This window comes from Aspergillus lentulus (assembly GCF_001445615.1).
Source record: "Aspergillus lentulus DNA, contig: Alt08, strain: IFM 54703, whole genome shotgun sequence".
Lineage (NCBI taxonomy): Eukaryota > Fungi > Ascomycota > Eurotiomycetes > Eurotiales > Aspergillaceae > Aspergillus > Aspergillus lentulus.
Window position 1 is genome coordinate 3,960,981 of NW_028322118.1, and position 17,315 is coordinate 3,978,295.

General features: G+C 51.1%; 5 protein-coding genes across 5 annotated transcripts; 2 read left to right on the forward strand and 3 right to left on the reverse strand.

The window, feature by feature from the left end:
* Positions 1–5,915: 5,915 nt before the first annotated feature.
* Positions 5,916–7,360, forward strand: ALT_4486 (glutathione S-transferase family protein; the record flags this gene model as incomplete). Its single annotated transcript, XM_033564524.2, has 3 exons — positions 5,916–6,066; positions 6,128–6,266; positions 6,325–7,360. 3 exons carry the CDS (start codon positions 5,916–5,918, stop codon positions 7,358–7,360), a joined length of 1,326 nt encoding a protein of 441 aa, XP_033420415.2.
* An 866-nt stretch (positions 7,361–8,226) lies between these two features.
* aspf4 (allergen Asp F4) lies at positions 8,227–9,207 on the reverse strand (the record flags this gene model as incomplete). The annotated part of the gene is made up of 1 exon (XM_033564525.2): positions 8,227–9,207. The coding sequence occupies one exon, from the start codon at positions 9,205–9,207 to the stop codon at positions 8,227–8,229; it is 981 nt and encodes a 326-aa protein (XP_033420416.1).
* A 2,233-nt stretch (positions 9,208–11,440) lies between these two features.
* On the reverse strand, positions 11,441–12,418 carry ALT_4488 (isocitrate lyase/PEP mutase family protein; the record flags this gene model as incomplete). Its single annotated transcript, XM_033564526.2, has 2 exons — positions 11,441–12,226; positions 12,284–12,418. 2 exons carry the CDS (start codon positions 12,416–12,418, stop codon positions 11,441–11,443), a joined length of 921 nt encoding a protein of 306 aa, XP_033420417.1.
* A 780-nt stretch (positions 12,419–13,198) lies between these two features.
* On the forward strand, positions 13,199–14,662 carry hosA (histone deacetylase HOS2; the record flags this gene model as incomplete). Its single annotated transcript, XM_033564527.2, has 1 exon — positions 13,199–14,662. The coding sequence occupies one exon, from the start codon at positions 13,199–13,201 to the stop codon at positions 14,660–14,662; it is 1,464 nt and encodes a 487-aa protein (XP_033420418.1).
* Positions 14,663–15,419: 757 nt separating this feature from the next.
* On the reverse strand, positions 15,420–17,235 carry ALT_4490 (OSBP family protein; the record flags this gene model as incomplete). The annotated part of the gene is made up of 6 exons (XM_089599757.1): positions 15,420–15,708; positions 15,767–16,080; positions 16,130–16,379; positions 16,459–16,737; positions 16,801–17,074; positions 17,169–17,235. The coding sequence occupies 6 exons, from the start codon at positions 17,233–17,235 to the stop codon at positions 15,420–15,422; spliced, it is 1,473 nt and encodes a 490-aa protein (XP_089456095.1).
* Positions 17,236–17,315: the final 80 nt, after the last annotated feature.

Consider the following 17,315-nt stretch of genomic DNA (forward strand, 5'->3'; position numbering starts at 1 on the left):
TCTTAGTCCAATCTTGAAGATGGAAGTTTGTAATCTGCCATGTGCTTGGTCCCTGATCCTTTCCCTGGTTCCAAACTTTCTGGTTCATAAGACTTAGGAGTCGATCGAGGTGTTCGGATTTACCTTTCCATTTTCTTCCTGCCTATTTACGGAGTAATATTGGTGTGTTACAGAGTAGACTAAGGATTTCAAGGATCCACTGGAGACTATCACGCTGAGACTCAGCCACAGCGCAGGATCCGAAAGCGGACTCCGACTTGATGCGATTAAGCATGACTTTGAACAGATTGAGCTCGAATGTTCCGTAGATAGTTACTTCAATAGAGATTACAAGCTATAGGAATCATTATTAATGGCTGAGCAAGCGAGGTAATTCGGATTGAGACGAACTTCCGAAAAGGGGAAATGATTCTTAGGCAATACTACCCTCCGCTCCTGATTAACAGGCTATTCATGCATAGGGTAGAGTGGCAACTTGCTGAAAAGGGAGATGCGTGCGGTAGAACCATCAAACCAAGTATGATTGTTTCATATAGAATCAACTGCGCAAATATCGATGGATCTACTACATAGACTAGACCCATTGGTCGTCCATCAGAAGCGTATGGACACTTGCAGCATCTCAATATCTACACCACACGGAGAACAAATGAACGAATTGCCTAAGCGAGCTGATGCAGAGGCGCAAGAGTCGTGACTTGCAGGATGGTCTAATCTCTTGTGCATCTTGCTAGCTAACTACAAGCTGCAGAAGATCCTCCTGCCCGTCTTGCAGAGAAGGCACTAACAGGGATGATAGTAGCATTAATTAAAGGTGCCTTGGCTTTACCCTTGAAGATGTCTTGCGACTACACAGATTAGGTATCTCGATGACCTGGTAATGTTGCATTGTGGTGCCACAAATATAGTTCGAGGGGCGTACGCCTGTACAGACTGCAGGATTTAATATCGAATCTAGCACTCATTGGATGCTCTTGGCCTCTCGCAGCAGGGAACAGCTTGTTTAGTATGAGGATGGAATCACATAGACTCAAGAAAAGTGGCAGCTGATGCGCTCTTTCATTGATTAGTAGTGAAGTGTTGCAGAAGCGAAGAGAAACATATTTCCTCGGTCACTGTCGGAGCCGTCGGCCTCGGGACATCAGCCACAGCAACGGAAATCAGGACCCAACATAAATATCACCAGCGGATCATGATTCATGACCTACTGAAGAGTAATCATAGTAGTATTAATTATTAGCAGCTTGATATAACATTTAATAAACCTGGAGTAGGCGAAACATGTAAAGGAAGTAATGGAGGATTCTTGAGCCCAAATTGATCATCTGCAAGGGGAATCAGATCTCGTTGGTCGATGGTGTGCTTCGGCCCCTGAAACCTGAAACAACTTGTCTCATGCATACAGCGGATGTGTAACATGACGGTCCCCATGGTATTTTGTAATAATGTAACGTATCTTTACGGGGTACGGAGTACATCTATCTCCCCTGGATGCTAAACTTTGAGACAGTTGACCTGTCGAATCTCCAGATTTACTTCAATAGAACGGGTAGTACCCCTGATCTTTCCTGCAAGGGATTAGAGGTGACACTGATCTTCTCAACGATCATGCCAGAAATAACCAAGTTAAGACAAACCGGAAATGTTGAAGGCCTGAAATGGATGGTTTGGTGGTGGCTCAGTTCATCTCCAATCCCGGGGTTTTGGATCTTGGGGGCCGGCTATGAGTCTATGACTCTATGACTATGACTCTATGACTCCATGATGACAGAAAGATTTGGTCGTCAGATTCCGTCTTCCTGATGGTCCGATAGACAAATCAACTTGGCTGCCTGGAGACACTACCGCCAGGCTTTACTATTTTGAGGGCCAGCCTTGCGAGGAATGGTCTTGGAAGGCATTTGGATGATTGGATTGAACTACCATCAGGATTCTATTCCCTCCCTAAAGGATCTGCAACCTTCCACGTGTCTGCCTCCTCCAGGTCTGTGAGCCTATTATGATTTGCTGCAATGTGCCCGGAAGACCTGTCGATACAAGTCGCATATTGATGAATGCATGAACATTGGACTATTGATAGCACCGATGCTTTACTCTGTACTCCGTATGAATTGAGCCATTCTGCTGACGAATGCTCATCCCATTCCATGTTGATTCTACTGCGTACTGTCCAGCCTTCCCCGACTTCCCGTACGTTCCTTGCCTATACTTACGTAATAATGGGTAATGATGTTGAAAAAATGATGCAGAGGTGAATTTCCATGGTGTCCTGTAAGTCCAGATACGCCAAGCCATGGCCCGGAATTTTGGGAAATAGGTAGACAAAGAAGTTCAGGAACAGGGAAAACAAAAATAAGCCCGAGTAACATACAAAGAGACGAACGCCGGAGCATGGATCCTCCAATTTGCCACTGTTGTCTCTCACTCCTTAAACAACCAATCTTCTACCCTTTTCAGTTAATAATATTATTACCTTTTGATGGACCAGTCGCACAGTGTAGTGGGACGTGGACTGGAAAGGGGTAAAAATTGGCGGTGAAACAAATCCCCAGAGGATGAAGCAGTGGGCCCGGACGGGAGGAGCTTCTAGAAAATTTCCTTCGAATTTCCGATTGGGGCAATTGACCCACAGTAAAGTCATTACCATATGGCAGAATAATGGCAAAGCTGGACGACGAGTCCCTCTAGTGTAACCACCGTCAGAAAACGAACTATTCTGTACCTACGTCAGTATCTGACCATTCCATGTGGGGCTCAGTTCCTCTTCATGGCAGGGATGTCCTTTATGTTCGATTATTTTATTTAGTCCTTTATTTTTATTTTTATTTTTTTAATTTCTATTTTTCCCTCAGCTTGGTTCTAATTGATTTATGGTAGCTTTTTTCTTGTTGATGCCCTCCCGAATTAAAATGAAAATAAAATAAATCCCAAATGAAAATTAAAAGCGAGGATCACTGATTGCGAGCCCTATATTAAGCAGTGCCTGACCTCGTCTTCGGACTTTACCTTTCTTTCCATCTCCAAACTTCAAAGCCCCCAAGCATAAATTCTCGTGTGGTCTTCTATCTTATACCAGAGACACCTCAAAGTCGAAGCTCCGTTTCACGCCGATCGATCAATATCCAAGCCCATCAACATCCGTAACCAACTCATCAACATGCCTTCCATCGGTGGTACCGCCTCTCAATTCCCTCCCTGCCCTGGCCCTCCGCCAAAGGGTCCTCTACCTCCTCTTCCCAAATAAACGATATTGGGGCCCTTTAACGAATTTGATGACCTTGCGCCTTCGAGCGGCTCCTCCACGGCCTTCAATTCCCGTCGGGGGAATGATTACTACAACATACCGACTCGAGACGCTCATGAGCTGGGAGGTTGCAACCTCTGGCATGGATATCACGACTTCAACTCGGTTTTGGCTCTAATACACTTCTTCGGACGATATGCTCCTTATTCGACCAACCCTACTCATACTTTGGACCAATATCCAACCATTCTAATCCACGGAGAACCTCCGACCTTCTCGGCCTCGGTTCTGCAACAACCACAGTTGCGGAAATTTGACTTTGTTTCTTCTACGCCATTTCTTCTGGAGACATGCGCTGGCGCATTGTTTCCTATCCTACCACATTTGTTCGATCTCAATTGCGACATTCGAATCAATCCGAATTCCATCGGATTGCGCAGGTAGCTAATCGATCAGCGCACACCGCCCGGCATCTTACGTGGAGATGATATCAACATGGTGTCGAATTAATTGACCCCACTTCGAATTCCCAGCGGCATTGTCGGCAAGGCCAAACCCCGCAAAGCAAGCTGGCGACATGGTCAAGAACTTGAAATTGTCTCAATGTAAAGGGGTGCCTGAACTGTGCACCTAAGCTCCGGGATTCCCGCCAAATCCATGCTGAAGCGTGGAGGGGCTTGGATCTCCTGATCGCCCGGGCGTCAAAGCGCCTTTGCAGTCAGGGCTACCCATGTTCGAGTGAACCTCTTCAACTTGAACTTACGTTTTAATTCTGGGAGACTCGGTTTCATTCTTCTTCATTCTCTCCCTGGTTCTATTCAGATGCTTTACCCTACCCGTGGGAGCCTGACTTTTTTTTCCCTTGTGTTTGAGCCCAATGGCATGTACTATAGACCTAATATACCCACATCGCATTGTTACCAGCGTTTGGATACAGTTAATAATGACACAAACTCGTCAAGTGACTTCGTTTCTACCAGCTTATCTTATGACTGTGCTACCTCGTAGAACTTGCTGGTTATGTCTCATAATGACAACATCGACTCCGCGTTGTGCAATTGTAACTTTCACTAAGACGATTAGTGGTTGATTGGCCCAGACAAAGAGGTACGCATGCACCAAGAGACGTTGAACCTGGATGGTTGACTTCAATAGTGTCCCTGATCCCTGTCAATACATACCGCTCCTATGCATTTTATTGAATCACAAGGCAAGGCAACGGCTGATTGATGACTCGACTCCTCCAGGTAACAAATGGCGCAGGGGTAATAACATCACCCCTCCATTATCGCATGTTGACCTTGAGTGCCTGCTATTCTTACCACCATCGCCCGGAGATACCTCACGGACTTGCCCGGGGGGAGGGGGGTCTTTCCAAGGTGCACGGAACCATATATAAGGTTGAGGACTTCTTATTTGACACAGTGCCATAGTGGCGCAATACGAACTATGGGAAGACACAACACGAGATCAGAATCGCCTCGATTACGAGCCTGGCTGTCCCTCGCGCGCACAGATTACCTACAGCCTCCAAAGCCTCACAAGTAATTCCCTGGGCCGTGGCGGTGCCAAGTACACAACTTGACAGGCACCGTGTCCCCACCCCGCCAATCTTCAGTGCTACAAGTGTTCCTGAACCTCGACATACACCATGTTAGCTGCATATGTGCGACATATTATCCCGTACTCATGACAAACTGACGCATTGATGAATCACTAACGCCCGTTAATCCCTATTGAGTCATGCCTTCCCGTACCAGCTGAGACGGAGCTGACTTAGGTTCCTGAGGTATCTACCCTTAGTGGTCAGCGTTGGGTCAGCATGGTTCGGAAACAGCTCCCGTCGAATCTCCGAAGCAGGTGATAGCCCGTGCCTTGTTTTAGTGCTGTCTTGCCTTGATTTGGGAGGTGGGACATGGTACCAGGTTGGGCTGAACTTGGCTAGTGGTTGGTCAACTGACACAACTGACACTGCGGAGCTGCTTATATCAAACTGTTTCATGGATGGTTGCTGACGGTAGAATAATTATTATTAGGTAGTTATCCATTACCGCTGTACTCGCCGGGGTTTGGGTTACGTAGATAGCTTGTACGCCGTTCTCCATAGCTATGTCACTCTCGCCCAAACGATCAGGCACATGCGCAAAAGCCGTTTCATTTTCTACCTATCCGGCACGGAACAAGTCCGTTCAACGGGCTTGCCTTGATGATAATAGGCGAACATGCCGAATTTTGCGTCTATGTCGCGATATTTCCGACGAATCATCAACGCACCATCTTATCTTGCTTTCGCTGTTTAGCCTGAAACTGCTAATGAGGCTCAGCGGACACCGGGTGTCGTGTCATCGTGTCAGATAAAAAGCGCTCGCATTATCGATCAGTAAACATCGTATACGTGAGACAGCACACTAATAGCGGGGTGAGATAGAATACAAAAATGCATGTAATTGAGAAATTACCTCACGTCGAATACGGGTTTACGGCTTCTGATGGCTTCAACTCCGGTTGCATCGAGGCCATTCTCAATCCAAGACGGAACGATGTACCGAGCTTGTGATATATTACCTTATGCCTGAGGCATCAAATATATTTCTTCCCCCGCACGTGATTTACCCATCTCCAACTCGCCGTCACTCATGGTTCATAGGCGCCTGCTTCCCCGACACGCACGATGGTTCTGGAACTTCATGTCTGGGGTCCGGCCTTTTCATTGCCCTCGATCGAGGCGCAATGTCTTGCGGCCATTGCTTATTTTTCCCTCGCAGTGCCCAGGGACGCGTGGGTGCTGATCGCGAGCAGCGATCCTTCCGTGTCTCCGACTAGTATGTTGATCGATGGCAGTATTGGGTCTATTGGGGTTCGCATATGCTGACTTGTCCGCAGATGAACTACCCGCCGTGAAGAATGGAACTACATGGGTGAGCCGGTTTCGTAATATCGTTGACTACCTGCGTCAATACTCGAACGGTGCATGGGATTTGGACAGGGACCTGAGCGGCTTTGACCGGGCGGACAATATTGCGTAAGCCTTCTCAGACGCGTCAAGTCACGCTGACGTCCAAAGAACTAACAGCTTGCAGGTTTTCGTCCTTTATAGAATCCCGCGGCCAGCCCCTCCTCGACCTGTCTCTCTATGTCTCCAGCGAAAACTACTACAATCGGACCTCCCCCGCCTACGGCGCCATTCTGCAGTGGCCGAACCAATGGCTCATTCCCCCGAGGCTGCGCTCGGCGGCAAAGAGCCGTACAGAACACCTGGGCCTCTCATCGCTAGACCTCCAGGCGGCGGAAGACCAACGGAAACGCGAACACTCGGCCGCTGTCGCTGCAGGCCAGATACCCAAGAACCTCGTCCAACGGCCACGCGACACAGTCTCAAGTCTCCTGGGAAAGACCCCTCAGCAAAACCAATTCAAGCTGGAAGCCCTCACGGCGGAGCTATTCGAGCCCCTCGAGGAGATTCTAGGCCAGAAGGGCCACCTTGTCTCCGACGGCGACGCAACAAGCGTCGACTGTCTCGCGCTCGGTTACCTCGCCCTCATCCTCATCCCGGACCTACCTTACTCGTTCCTCCGCAACGCAATGCAAACCAAAGCCCCGCGGCTCTCGACATACACTGAGCGCCTGCGCCAGCGCTGCTACGGGACCGTCAACATCGAGATCGCACATGCCTTTGATGAGACACGGAGATCAGTCACAGATGCCACGCCGTTGCCCTGGCAGCCTCCGCAGCGCGCCAATATCGCCACCGTCTGCAGCACGCTCCTCAACACCCTCGCCGACGCAACCCCAATCCTCAAAGACATCCGCTCCAGCGAGCGCTTACGACAGGCGGCGCAGTCGCCTGATTCGGGGTTGTCGGGGATAGAGAGCCGCGCCTTGTCCGAGTACGCCACCGGGCAGAAGAAAGACATGCTTGTCTCTATTGCGGCAGTCGCGGGCGGCGTTACCGCGCTGATCGGCTACATGGTGCATGTGGGACTTATCGAAATCAGATTCGGGGGCGAAGAGGGACAATGGGAGGAGGCGCAAGAGGGAGAAGAGGAGGGAGGTTCGGAATTCGCGCTCCCTGAGCTGCCCACGTCAGTCTCTGCCACCGAGTTCCTGGGAATTTGAATCAATCACGGCGTAGCCGCTACCTGCTGTATGTATTATTAGATACCTGGTTTAATCTGGATAGAGCATCTACATTCTACTCGAGCGTTTTGAAAAGGCTAATCTTCGTATCTCTGGGTTCAAGCTAAAGCTTCGTCTTCGTCTTTCAGCTACTCGGCGATCTTAAGAACATAGGAATTGTCACCTTCGTACACTCAGTTGATTGCTAAAGATAGGATATCACAGTCTGTCGACACGAGGCCCTACGGAGTAGGCGAGTATTTTTAGACCCTGGCGCTTTAGTGAGTTTCAGGTATCAGCTTGCCGGGTCGGCGAACCAGCTCCGTAGTCGCCTAGACCCCAGGCAACTTATACTTGTTGATTTGGGGCATTGGAGTGAAGATACTATTTCTGGGTGTAAACTGAGATCGGCAATTAACCAGAGAGCTGGACGGATGTCAACTTCCCTAATTGGCTAGGTATCGAAGGGGAAAAGAGGCTGGTCAGTGACTCCTAAGATGCAAGCGTGCGATAGATTAAAAGAATGCATATCTTTTACCAAGTAGAATTACAATAGCTACAGACATAATGAGGTGGTGTGTACCAGATGTGAAGGAAGGGAATCAATATGAACTATGAAACACAAGTCGACGGTGGTATAAGGTATGTACACAGAGAAAGCTGAAATCGTCAGGCTGGCGGGATTTTGGATGCTTCCTGGAGGTCTCGCCTGACATTGGCGGAAGGATTGGGATCCACAAAGGTCGTGAGACCGTTAAATGCTAAGAGGACGAGGAAGAAGACCCCCAAGACAAGAGATATAATTGGTATCCAGAATGCAAGCCAAAGAGAAAGGACATCACAAAACTACGAGCAAAAAAGGACATTTACTCCTTGTAGTCGAGGTTGACGACCAGACGGGTAGGGCCAGGGACGACCTTGCCACCAATACCATCGACAGCGGCCAAAGCAGCGGTGTAGGCGTCAATGACCTTGGAAAGACCGTGGGTAATGACGGAGCAGAGCTCGCCGGCGTGGTTGCAGATCTTCATACCCTGGACCTCATGGCCGGCGTTCTCGGCCTGAATGGCGGAAACGTCCCAGCCGGACCAGCCATGGTTGATTTGGCTGTCAAAGTCGAACTCACCCCAGGTGCAAGAGTATCCACCATACTGGTCCTTGGGCAGCTCGTCACCCTTGGCGGCGCCCCAGCCACCCTGGGAGTTCTCGTCGAAGGCCACGTACTTGGTCTCACCAGCCTTGAGGTGAAGGGTCAGAGCGGAGTTACCATACCAGCCGTTAAGGCCACCATTGGGGCCGATCTTGTTCCAGAAGACGACGGTCCAGGGGTCAGTGTTGCTGCCAGTAAACTGAGCGACGTGCTTGTACTTCTTGGCGTTCTCGGGGGAAACCTCGATGATGTTGCTGCCCCAGGGCTTACCGACGTTGCCCTTGTAGAAGATACCGGAGCCGCTGGGCTCGGTCCTGCCACCGAAGCCGTCGGTGCAGTACTCGCCGTCGGTAGGGGTGTTGGTCCAGTCGGCGGAGACGCCAGACGATGAAGAGCTGTCGGACTCGGAAGAGCTGGGCTCCGAAGTAGCCGCGGCGGCGGAGGCAGCCACAGCGTTGGCAGCAGCGTTGCTGGCGGGGGTAGCCTGAGGGACGGCAGCGTCGGAGGTCTTAGCCTCACCGGACCATTCGTTGATCCAAGAGACGAGAACACCGTTCATAGTAGCGTAGACAGTGTCGCCGACCTCGCGCTTCTCACCGGCATGGTGGAGGTGGCGGCGCTCATGACCGTGCAAACGGGCGACCGAAGAGCCAGCGGTCAGCGCCGTGAGGAGGAGCATCGAGTTCTTGAGCTGCATTGTGAAGAAAGGATGGACTTGTGTGATTCAAGTTCGGTTTGAAAAAAGTTCGGATGAGGGTTTGATTGAAGCAAGGGTATCACGCTGTTGGAGAGAACTAGCCCAGGGAACGCAACAATAGTACGAACGTCTTATTGACAATGGAAAGAATGACTAGGAGCAAGACACGAGGTAATGCTCACTTGATAGAGAGTGAATAAGACTTGAAAGGAGTGTGATTTGCGTACCCAAAGAAGGGAGAGGAAACAGACGCTGGAGGAAGAAAAGAGAGAAAAAGGAACGAGCGAGACGAAGAGGGGACTGGGGGGTGTAATAAGAAGAGCGGCAGGGACTGAGCGAGGGTCTGTACGTACTTCCCGTTCTGCACCCGAAATCAAGTCGTTTAATGAAAAAGGGGCGATCAGGGGAAAAAGGAGCCATCCTCGCTGCTGATTGGTCGGCTAAGAGCGACGGTTCCTGAGCCTGGCAACTCTCAGCTTCAGCAGCAGCAATGACTGGCTGTGTTTATACGCTTGTATCCACATAGGACAACAGTCGAGACCCTTGGGTCCCTGGCACAGGGACGCAGATTACTGGCCCTATTTATGGTACGGTATTGTAATGAGCCCAGGTAGTAAGGTCCCGCCGTTACTCAGGTACCTGCATCGTGCATTTGATGATCATATTTGATGGATGTAAACAGCACTCAACTGACCAATATGTTAAATAGTGATAGATTAATTGAGGTATGGCAGCGATGCATTCTTCATCGAGATCTGATATCATTGTGGAAGATTAGATGGTTGGAATGCGGGCCACGTTCCTAGCACCTAACAGCCCATCTGCGCTGGTCTATCGGTCCAATGCAGGAACAATAATGATAATGGATCTGCCCTGTTCAATAATTAAATCGATTCAGAGAGGTACACGTCAGTCCATTCCAGCAAATCGTGGTACACTCTAGCCCTACTCTCATAACCATACCCGTAGAAACGGAAGCAATTCGTCACGTCAAAATGCGATCCACGTTTTGGTAGGCTATCGGCTTCTGACCAAATGGTGTACTAGAGAATCTCAACGCGGCTACTGCTATCATACTGCGACTGCGGGATGCTGATTGAAGGATAGCGATTGACTCGGAGAGAAACTTCTGTCCGCTGATCTAGGCCAAGTTGCTCTTTACTGCAGTCAGTTGTACTTATCCTCCGCAATGCCAAAATTGCCTTGGGCAGAGGCCCTTGTAGTAGACTGTTTGTTCACTCAAGAGGCACACCCTTCCATCATTACGATTGAAAACTCTTCTTCACTACGTGGAATAATCAATTCAGGAATGAATGAAGATTGGATTTTGAACTATGAAGACCCATCTAGCCAGCCTGCTCTTCGATCCAGTAGAGTACTCCATGGACTGCAGACCCTCATATGTGGGTCGATACAAAGCAGAAACAGCAAATTCATCTCCATTTTTACCCACCGCTAGAATCTAGAATGGCAATTGACTGTATGCGACAAATCGACAGGGGATGTAGATGTATCCATCTCCACCGCCGTGTCCACTGTCCACTGTTGAATTGCCACATCCATCGTTGTACTGTGTAGTAGTACAACAGGGCAGCCAGGTACCCAAGTCGTTTGACTTATCCAAACTCGGACGAGCAGTACAGAACAGACATCTCACTGACTTGTAATGATGGCATGCCAGCGATATATCTGCAGTGACTCCAATGCAGTCTATGTCAGCAGTTCCATTTTCAATTCATTACATCATGAATTTATGATTGTGCGCGCTATCCTTTCCAGCACCACAGTTGGCGAACGCCTGCCGCCGATTGGGCGCTTAGAACTATGCTACATAGTAAATAAACAGAGTATCCGTGGACAAACTGGCCATGGTTGACGGGCGGAACCAGAGAATTGTCTACCACGAACACAGCTGTGGCAGTCATTTCCAAAGTTGGCGTCACATGTTGTTAAGGTAGGAAATTCTATCATAAAAGTTCAACTCTCGGCGGCGGGGCCCTTCCGGAAAACTTAGATGTAATTTCCTGTTGGAACTCGTCTCCTTGCAAGTGAGGACTCGTCATCAGGTTGATGATCGTCTGCTAACATGGCGGAAAAACTGGATCGAAAAGTACAAATTGGGAACGTCATGTGACCTGAAGATTGAGATTCCCGAACAGGACTACTACACCGGCGGTTATGACAGCAAGCGATTAACAGCAACACTATTGACGTTTACCGATTATTGCTATGTCTACTCCTTAGCTTCCAAGTCTACTCCGCCCTGAAACGTTGCTCCTCCCGCCTCTGCATCTACCTTGAGACTCTCGTCCAAGCCACATGTGCGGAACAGCATCTGGGGGGTCAACTCCTTGCTCAAACCCGGCAAACCGTCCCTCTTGAGCTTCTCCATACCCTCACGGATAGCGGTCAGGACTGGTCCAATTGCCGCAAAGGGGAAGATGATGATACGGAACCCCATCTTCTTGGCTTCATCCGCCGAGATCGACGGTGTCGCCCCATGCTCGACCATGTTCAGCAGCATGGGCCACGGCGCCAGATCCTGAACCACCTGCCGCGCCATCTCCTTGGACGTGATCCCCTCAAGGAAGCCGACGTCTGCACCCGCATCCCGCGCCGCACGCAGCCGTGCCACACTCTCCTCGTAGCCGTGGCCTTGGAGCGCGTCGGTTCGCGCAATCACGACGATGTCGCTGCCCATGCGCTTCCGTGCCTGCACCGCCGCTCGGATGCGACTCACGTATGTCTCCTTGTCTACCAGTATCTTGCCCGCGAGATGTCCGCAGCGCTTGGTCTGCACCTGATCCTCGATGTGGAAAGCGGCGACTCCCGAGCGCGAGTATTGCTCTGTTGTGCGAGCGACCATGATCGGGCCGCCGTAACCGGTATCTGCGTCGGCGATGACGGGGGTAGAGGGCGAGATGTTGGCGAGCATCTCAGCATTGGCACGCATGTCGTTCAAGGTGCAGATACCGAGGTCGGCTTGGCCGTGGACGGAAGCCGCAGTACCGGCGCCAGTCTGCGACGGTAACGCTCAGTGACCACGACAGTACTATTGTGTGGGCTGAGCACTCACCATGTACAGTGCATCGAACCCCACAGACAAGGCAATCCGAGCGGAAAGACCATCGTAAACACCCGGTGCGACGATAAATGACTTGGGATCCTCAAGAGACCGCCGGAGAGCAGTGGCCGCTGTGACTATAGGCATGGTGAAAGACGTAGCTAGAAGATAATATTCAGACGTTGCTTGCTGCTGCTCGATTGATAACAGGCTATCAATAGAGCTTAGCAAACTTAAGAGTGCGAGGCGTAGCGGTAGATAGGATCTAGGGGCGTCGGCTCAAAGGGATGTCGCACCGGATTAACACACGGTATCACCAACACGCAATACAAGAAAGGCACCGATTATGTCTCCGAGACAATTACTCGATTCTTTCCTCCCGCCGGCTTCTATTTATCTGTAATTTGCTCTGAAGCATGGGCTTGCCACTGATCCGAGATCGGGAGTCGATTAATAAGCTCTCGGGATTCTCTCGGGAAATTGCATTTGTGTAGAGAATCCCATCTTGTGAAGAGAAATGGATTCATTCAATGGCTTGGGGCTTTTTCAGTAGGTAATTCGGGGGATTCTATCTGGATATTTCGTCAGAAACCACATGCATAATATCAACCATGTTTTAGGTCGAGTAGTTAGTGCAGCTGCTTATAATATGTTCTGTCGATGTTTGATAAGATGTGAGAGGCCGCCACCCGTTCTTCTGCCTCTTCAAGTCTCAACCTTCCACCACTAGTACCTCTTAGTCTTCTTCAATTCGCCACATTCTTCGACGATTCAATCCTTCGCATTCAACCTCTCCACCTCTTCATCTTTAATCTGGTCTCTCACAGCATGTCTTAGATGTATATAATTTATTTATGACACTAACCCCTTCTCCTCCTTTTATCTTTTCCTTTTCTTCTCCTAATACTTTCCTGCCGTTCCGACCTCATGGCGCGCTCCGCCATCGTCCAAGAATACAATCCTCCGCCTACCTCGATTCCTACCCTGAGCGTCGATCAAAAAGTCTCCCTTGAGCGACAGACAAATGGCATCCCTCGTCCTCAAGGCTACCGAGTCTCATGGCACGCCAATCCGGCCGTGGAACCGCACCACTTTGGCCAGTCGCATCCCATGAAGCCCTGGCGACTGACCCTCACGAAGCAGCTCGTCATGGCTTACGGGATGCACCACGCCATGGACCTCTATCTGGCCCGCGCTGCGACGTACGAAGAGATGGCTGAGTTTCACCAGACGGACTACCTCGATTTCTTGAGGCAAGTGATGCCCGGGGACATGGAGAATCCAGAGCAAAGCGAAAACATTGCGCGATTCAATTTCGGCGACGACTGTCCCATCTTTAACGGGCTGTACAACTACTGCTCGCTCTACGCCGGCGGTAGCATCGACGCCGCGCGCAAACTGTGCAACAACCAGTCCGAGATCGCGGTGAACTGGTCGGGCGGCCTGCACCACGCCAAAAAGGCCGAAGCCAGCGGCTTCTGCTATGTCAACGACATCGTCCTCGGCATCCTGCAGCTGCTCCGCCATCACCCACGCGTCATGTACATCGACATCGATGTGCACCACGGCGACGGCGTCGAGCAGGCCTTCTGGTCCACCGACCGCGTCCTCACCGTCTCCTTCCACAAATACGACAAGGATAACTTCTTCCCCGGCACGGGACCCCTCGACAGCACCGGCCCAACCCACCCGCTTAACCCCGGCGCGCACCACGCCGTCAACGTCCCCCTCAACGACGGCATCGACGACGAATCCTACATCCAGCTCTTCCGCGATATCGTCGGCGCCTGCGTAGACACCTACCGCCCCGGCGCCATCGTCCTCCAATGCGGCGCCGACTCCCTCGGCTGCGACCGCCTCGGCTGCTTCAACCTCAACGTCGGAGCCCACGGCGCCTGCGTCGCCTTCGTCAAGACCTTCGGCCTGCCTCTCCTCGTCGTCGGCGGCGGCGGCTACACCCCGCGCAACGTCTCCCGCGCCTGGGCCCACGAAACCTCCATCCTCATCGATGCCCAGGACCGTATCGACCCCAACATCCCCGACACCGTCGCCTTCCGCAACCACTTCGGCCCGGACTTCTCGCTCTTCCCCCCTCTGTCGGAAATGCGCAAGCTCGAGAACAAGAACTCCCGCCCGTACCTCGCCGGTCTCGTCCAAGCCATCCGTGAGCAGCTCCGCTATATCCAGGGGGCCCCCAGTGTCCAGATGAGCTTCATCCCCCCGGATATCCTGGGTCTGCGCGAGGACACAGAGAAGGAGATCGAGGAGACGACGGCCCAGCTGGAGGAGGAGCGCGAGGAGCGCGAAGGGCCCGGTAGTGCGGCTGTCAAGAGCAATCGACGGCGGGAGTTGGAGAGGGGTGCAGGATATCGAGGGGAGCTCTATTCTTGATTGTCTTGCGTTTCATTTTCTCCCCCTGGCGTTTTGTATTTTATGACCTGACTTTGGATAGTCTACTCATTTGGAGGGGTGGTGCTTTGGCGTTTGGCTCAAATCTCGTTGCTCGATCTATGATATCCCAGAAGAGATTTGTTTTGCATGTTCAATTCTTTTTGGTTATCAGTTCTCGGCCGGTGGGGGAAAAAAAAGCAGGTCAGAAGGACCAAATCTATTTATTATAGAATTAAGATACTCCCCAGCCTAACCTCCCATCCTTCTATCAATCCCAGGATTCCAATATAGCCACGTATATGAAACATTATCACCTGAACCTTCCATAGCCCCAGTCCGCTCGCGCATCAGATCTCCAAGCGTCCCTCGCGCCTTTTTATCGCCTTCCCTCCCCTCTCAAAATCAAATAGGGTATCCAGGGCGGGCGACGCATTCGATGAACAAAATAGCACAAAAAAGATAATTGAAAACGAAATGATGTGTTGAAGTCAGAACGATCCCGTCGGCTGCGTTAGTAGAATGAGGCGAGGGTCATGTCACGTTCGTTTAGCCGCTTCTTCTTGGCAGGTTGACTACCATGTCATGGCTTCTGCACCTGCTTCCTGTCCCTTTGAAGCACGATTGAGATCACTCTCAAGTCGACGTTGCTCGAACGGACTAGACGTCCGGACGACTGGCGGGACGTCATCCGAAATAGGATGACGGAAGAGAAGCGTCGATATGCAGCAAGATCAGATAGTTGAGGGTAGCATCACGCTTATTGTTCCTCCGCGTCCACATATTCATCGACTTCGGAGGTCCGAGAATCCTTGCGTTCTACAGAGTTTTTGCCCTCGCTCGAAGGCTGGGGAGCTTCTGAGGCTCCGGAGCCAGTGCCACTACCAGTGTTCTTTACATCAACAGGGTCAGATGCGGAGGGAGCGGTTTGCTCCTCTTTCTTTGGTACGTGGGGTGGAATCTGGAATTGGCTGTTGTCTTTCTGGCCATCCAGGATGGGCGCGATGGCTAGGATTTGTTTGGCGGCGAGTTCGGGGTTCTGAGAGTCACTGTAGGTCGTGGTCAACTGCCTATCGAAACATAAAAGAAGGCGCCCGTCACACTTACACATGCGCGCTGATGATCCAATCCAAGTCCTCCTCACCCTCATCGGGACCTCCGGGGCCCCCGTGAACAGGGCGGAAGAGCCTCGGATGCCATTCCACTCCTTCATCGGCCCGCTTAGCGGCCTCTTCACGTTGACGGTCTTCAATCTTCGACTTTTCCTCCGTTGCTGCCTCGTGGTTGCGGGCAAGGAGCGCCTTGACTGTGCTGTGCCACAACCGCTGCGATTCCCGCTCGCCCTGCTGTTCGATCGGCCGGGTATTGGGTGGTGTATGTTTTGCGTGTGTTGCGTCGAACAGGACATCCTTCTTGTGAGTCTATAAATAGTCAGTATGTGATTATTCTAGGCACACTCGGGCAGCGTACGTGAACATCCTTGATGAACATCTCTCCGTTCCAAAGTCCAGACAGCTCATAGTATACCTCGCCCGTTTTCTCATTCTTGATCGTCCCTCCGATTGCATTGTAGGTGCCGGAAAAGTATCCCTTCGTCTTGAACTCGATATCGGCCACTAGATTGTTTTCGGGACAACGGACGTAGCTGTGATCACCGAGCTCATACTTCATCTTTCCAAAGAGGATGCCACGGGCGTACATATTCGGTTGTGTCAGGACGCTGCTCACATTTTAATTAGTACCAAATCGAACAACATCTATCGCTGTAGTTCATGAGAATGGGATATGCGGCCACATACTATCGTTCGCCCTTCTCTGGGTTTTGGCCGCGGTTCAGGAAGCGTAAAATGGCGACACCCTCCATCATACTCGCCGCCGAGTTTCCTAGGAACTTGCTGCGAGGCTTCAACGTCCCGTCAATTCGGATGTGGTGTTCTGGCGCCATGAAGAAGTAGCTGGACTTCGGAGGGTGGTGCGACGTCTGTTCAGCGATGTAATACCCTCGCGTGCCATCAGGGTAATCCCAGTAACAAGTAAAGGTCTCTCCGAGAATCGGATTCAGCGGCTTCTTCACACCTCTGCAGTATCCACGTTAGAAAGGAGGTCTCATATTTGGAAACGGAAAAGTCGAGTGCACGTACGGAGGTTTAATGTGCCATCCGCTCAGGTAGAACTTGACGACGGAAACGAAGCGCTCGAGGGGGTCATCGATCGTGGGCATGGGAAGAAGGGTCTCCGGATGAGCCATGAAGCTTTCGATAGGGATCATGATTAGCCAGAGCATCACAGCGAGGTCTGAGCACACATACTTGGTGATCCGTTCCAGCATGGAGCGAGGCTCCAGAATGAAGGTAGGCAGTACGACTCGGCTCAGGTCTGCGCCCGGTCGGAGCTGGGAAATGATATGGGACAGCACTGAGCAAAGGAGTAAGCAACTATATTACAGCCGAGAATAGAGCCTCAGGGGACGAGCTCCTTGTTGCAACTGAACCTTATAAAGATTACATACCATTGCCCTGTTCAGGCTCAACGACCTCATCTTCCCCGCTTCCGCCTTCCGGCTTTGATTCATCCATGGAGGAACGAGTACCTGAAGAATGATGGAAAAAGGAGACCCAATCAGCGGACATAATAGAGTGAAATGACAGATGGCGAT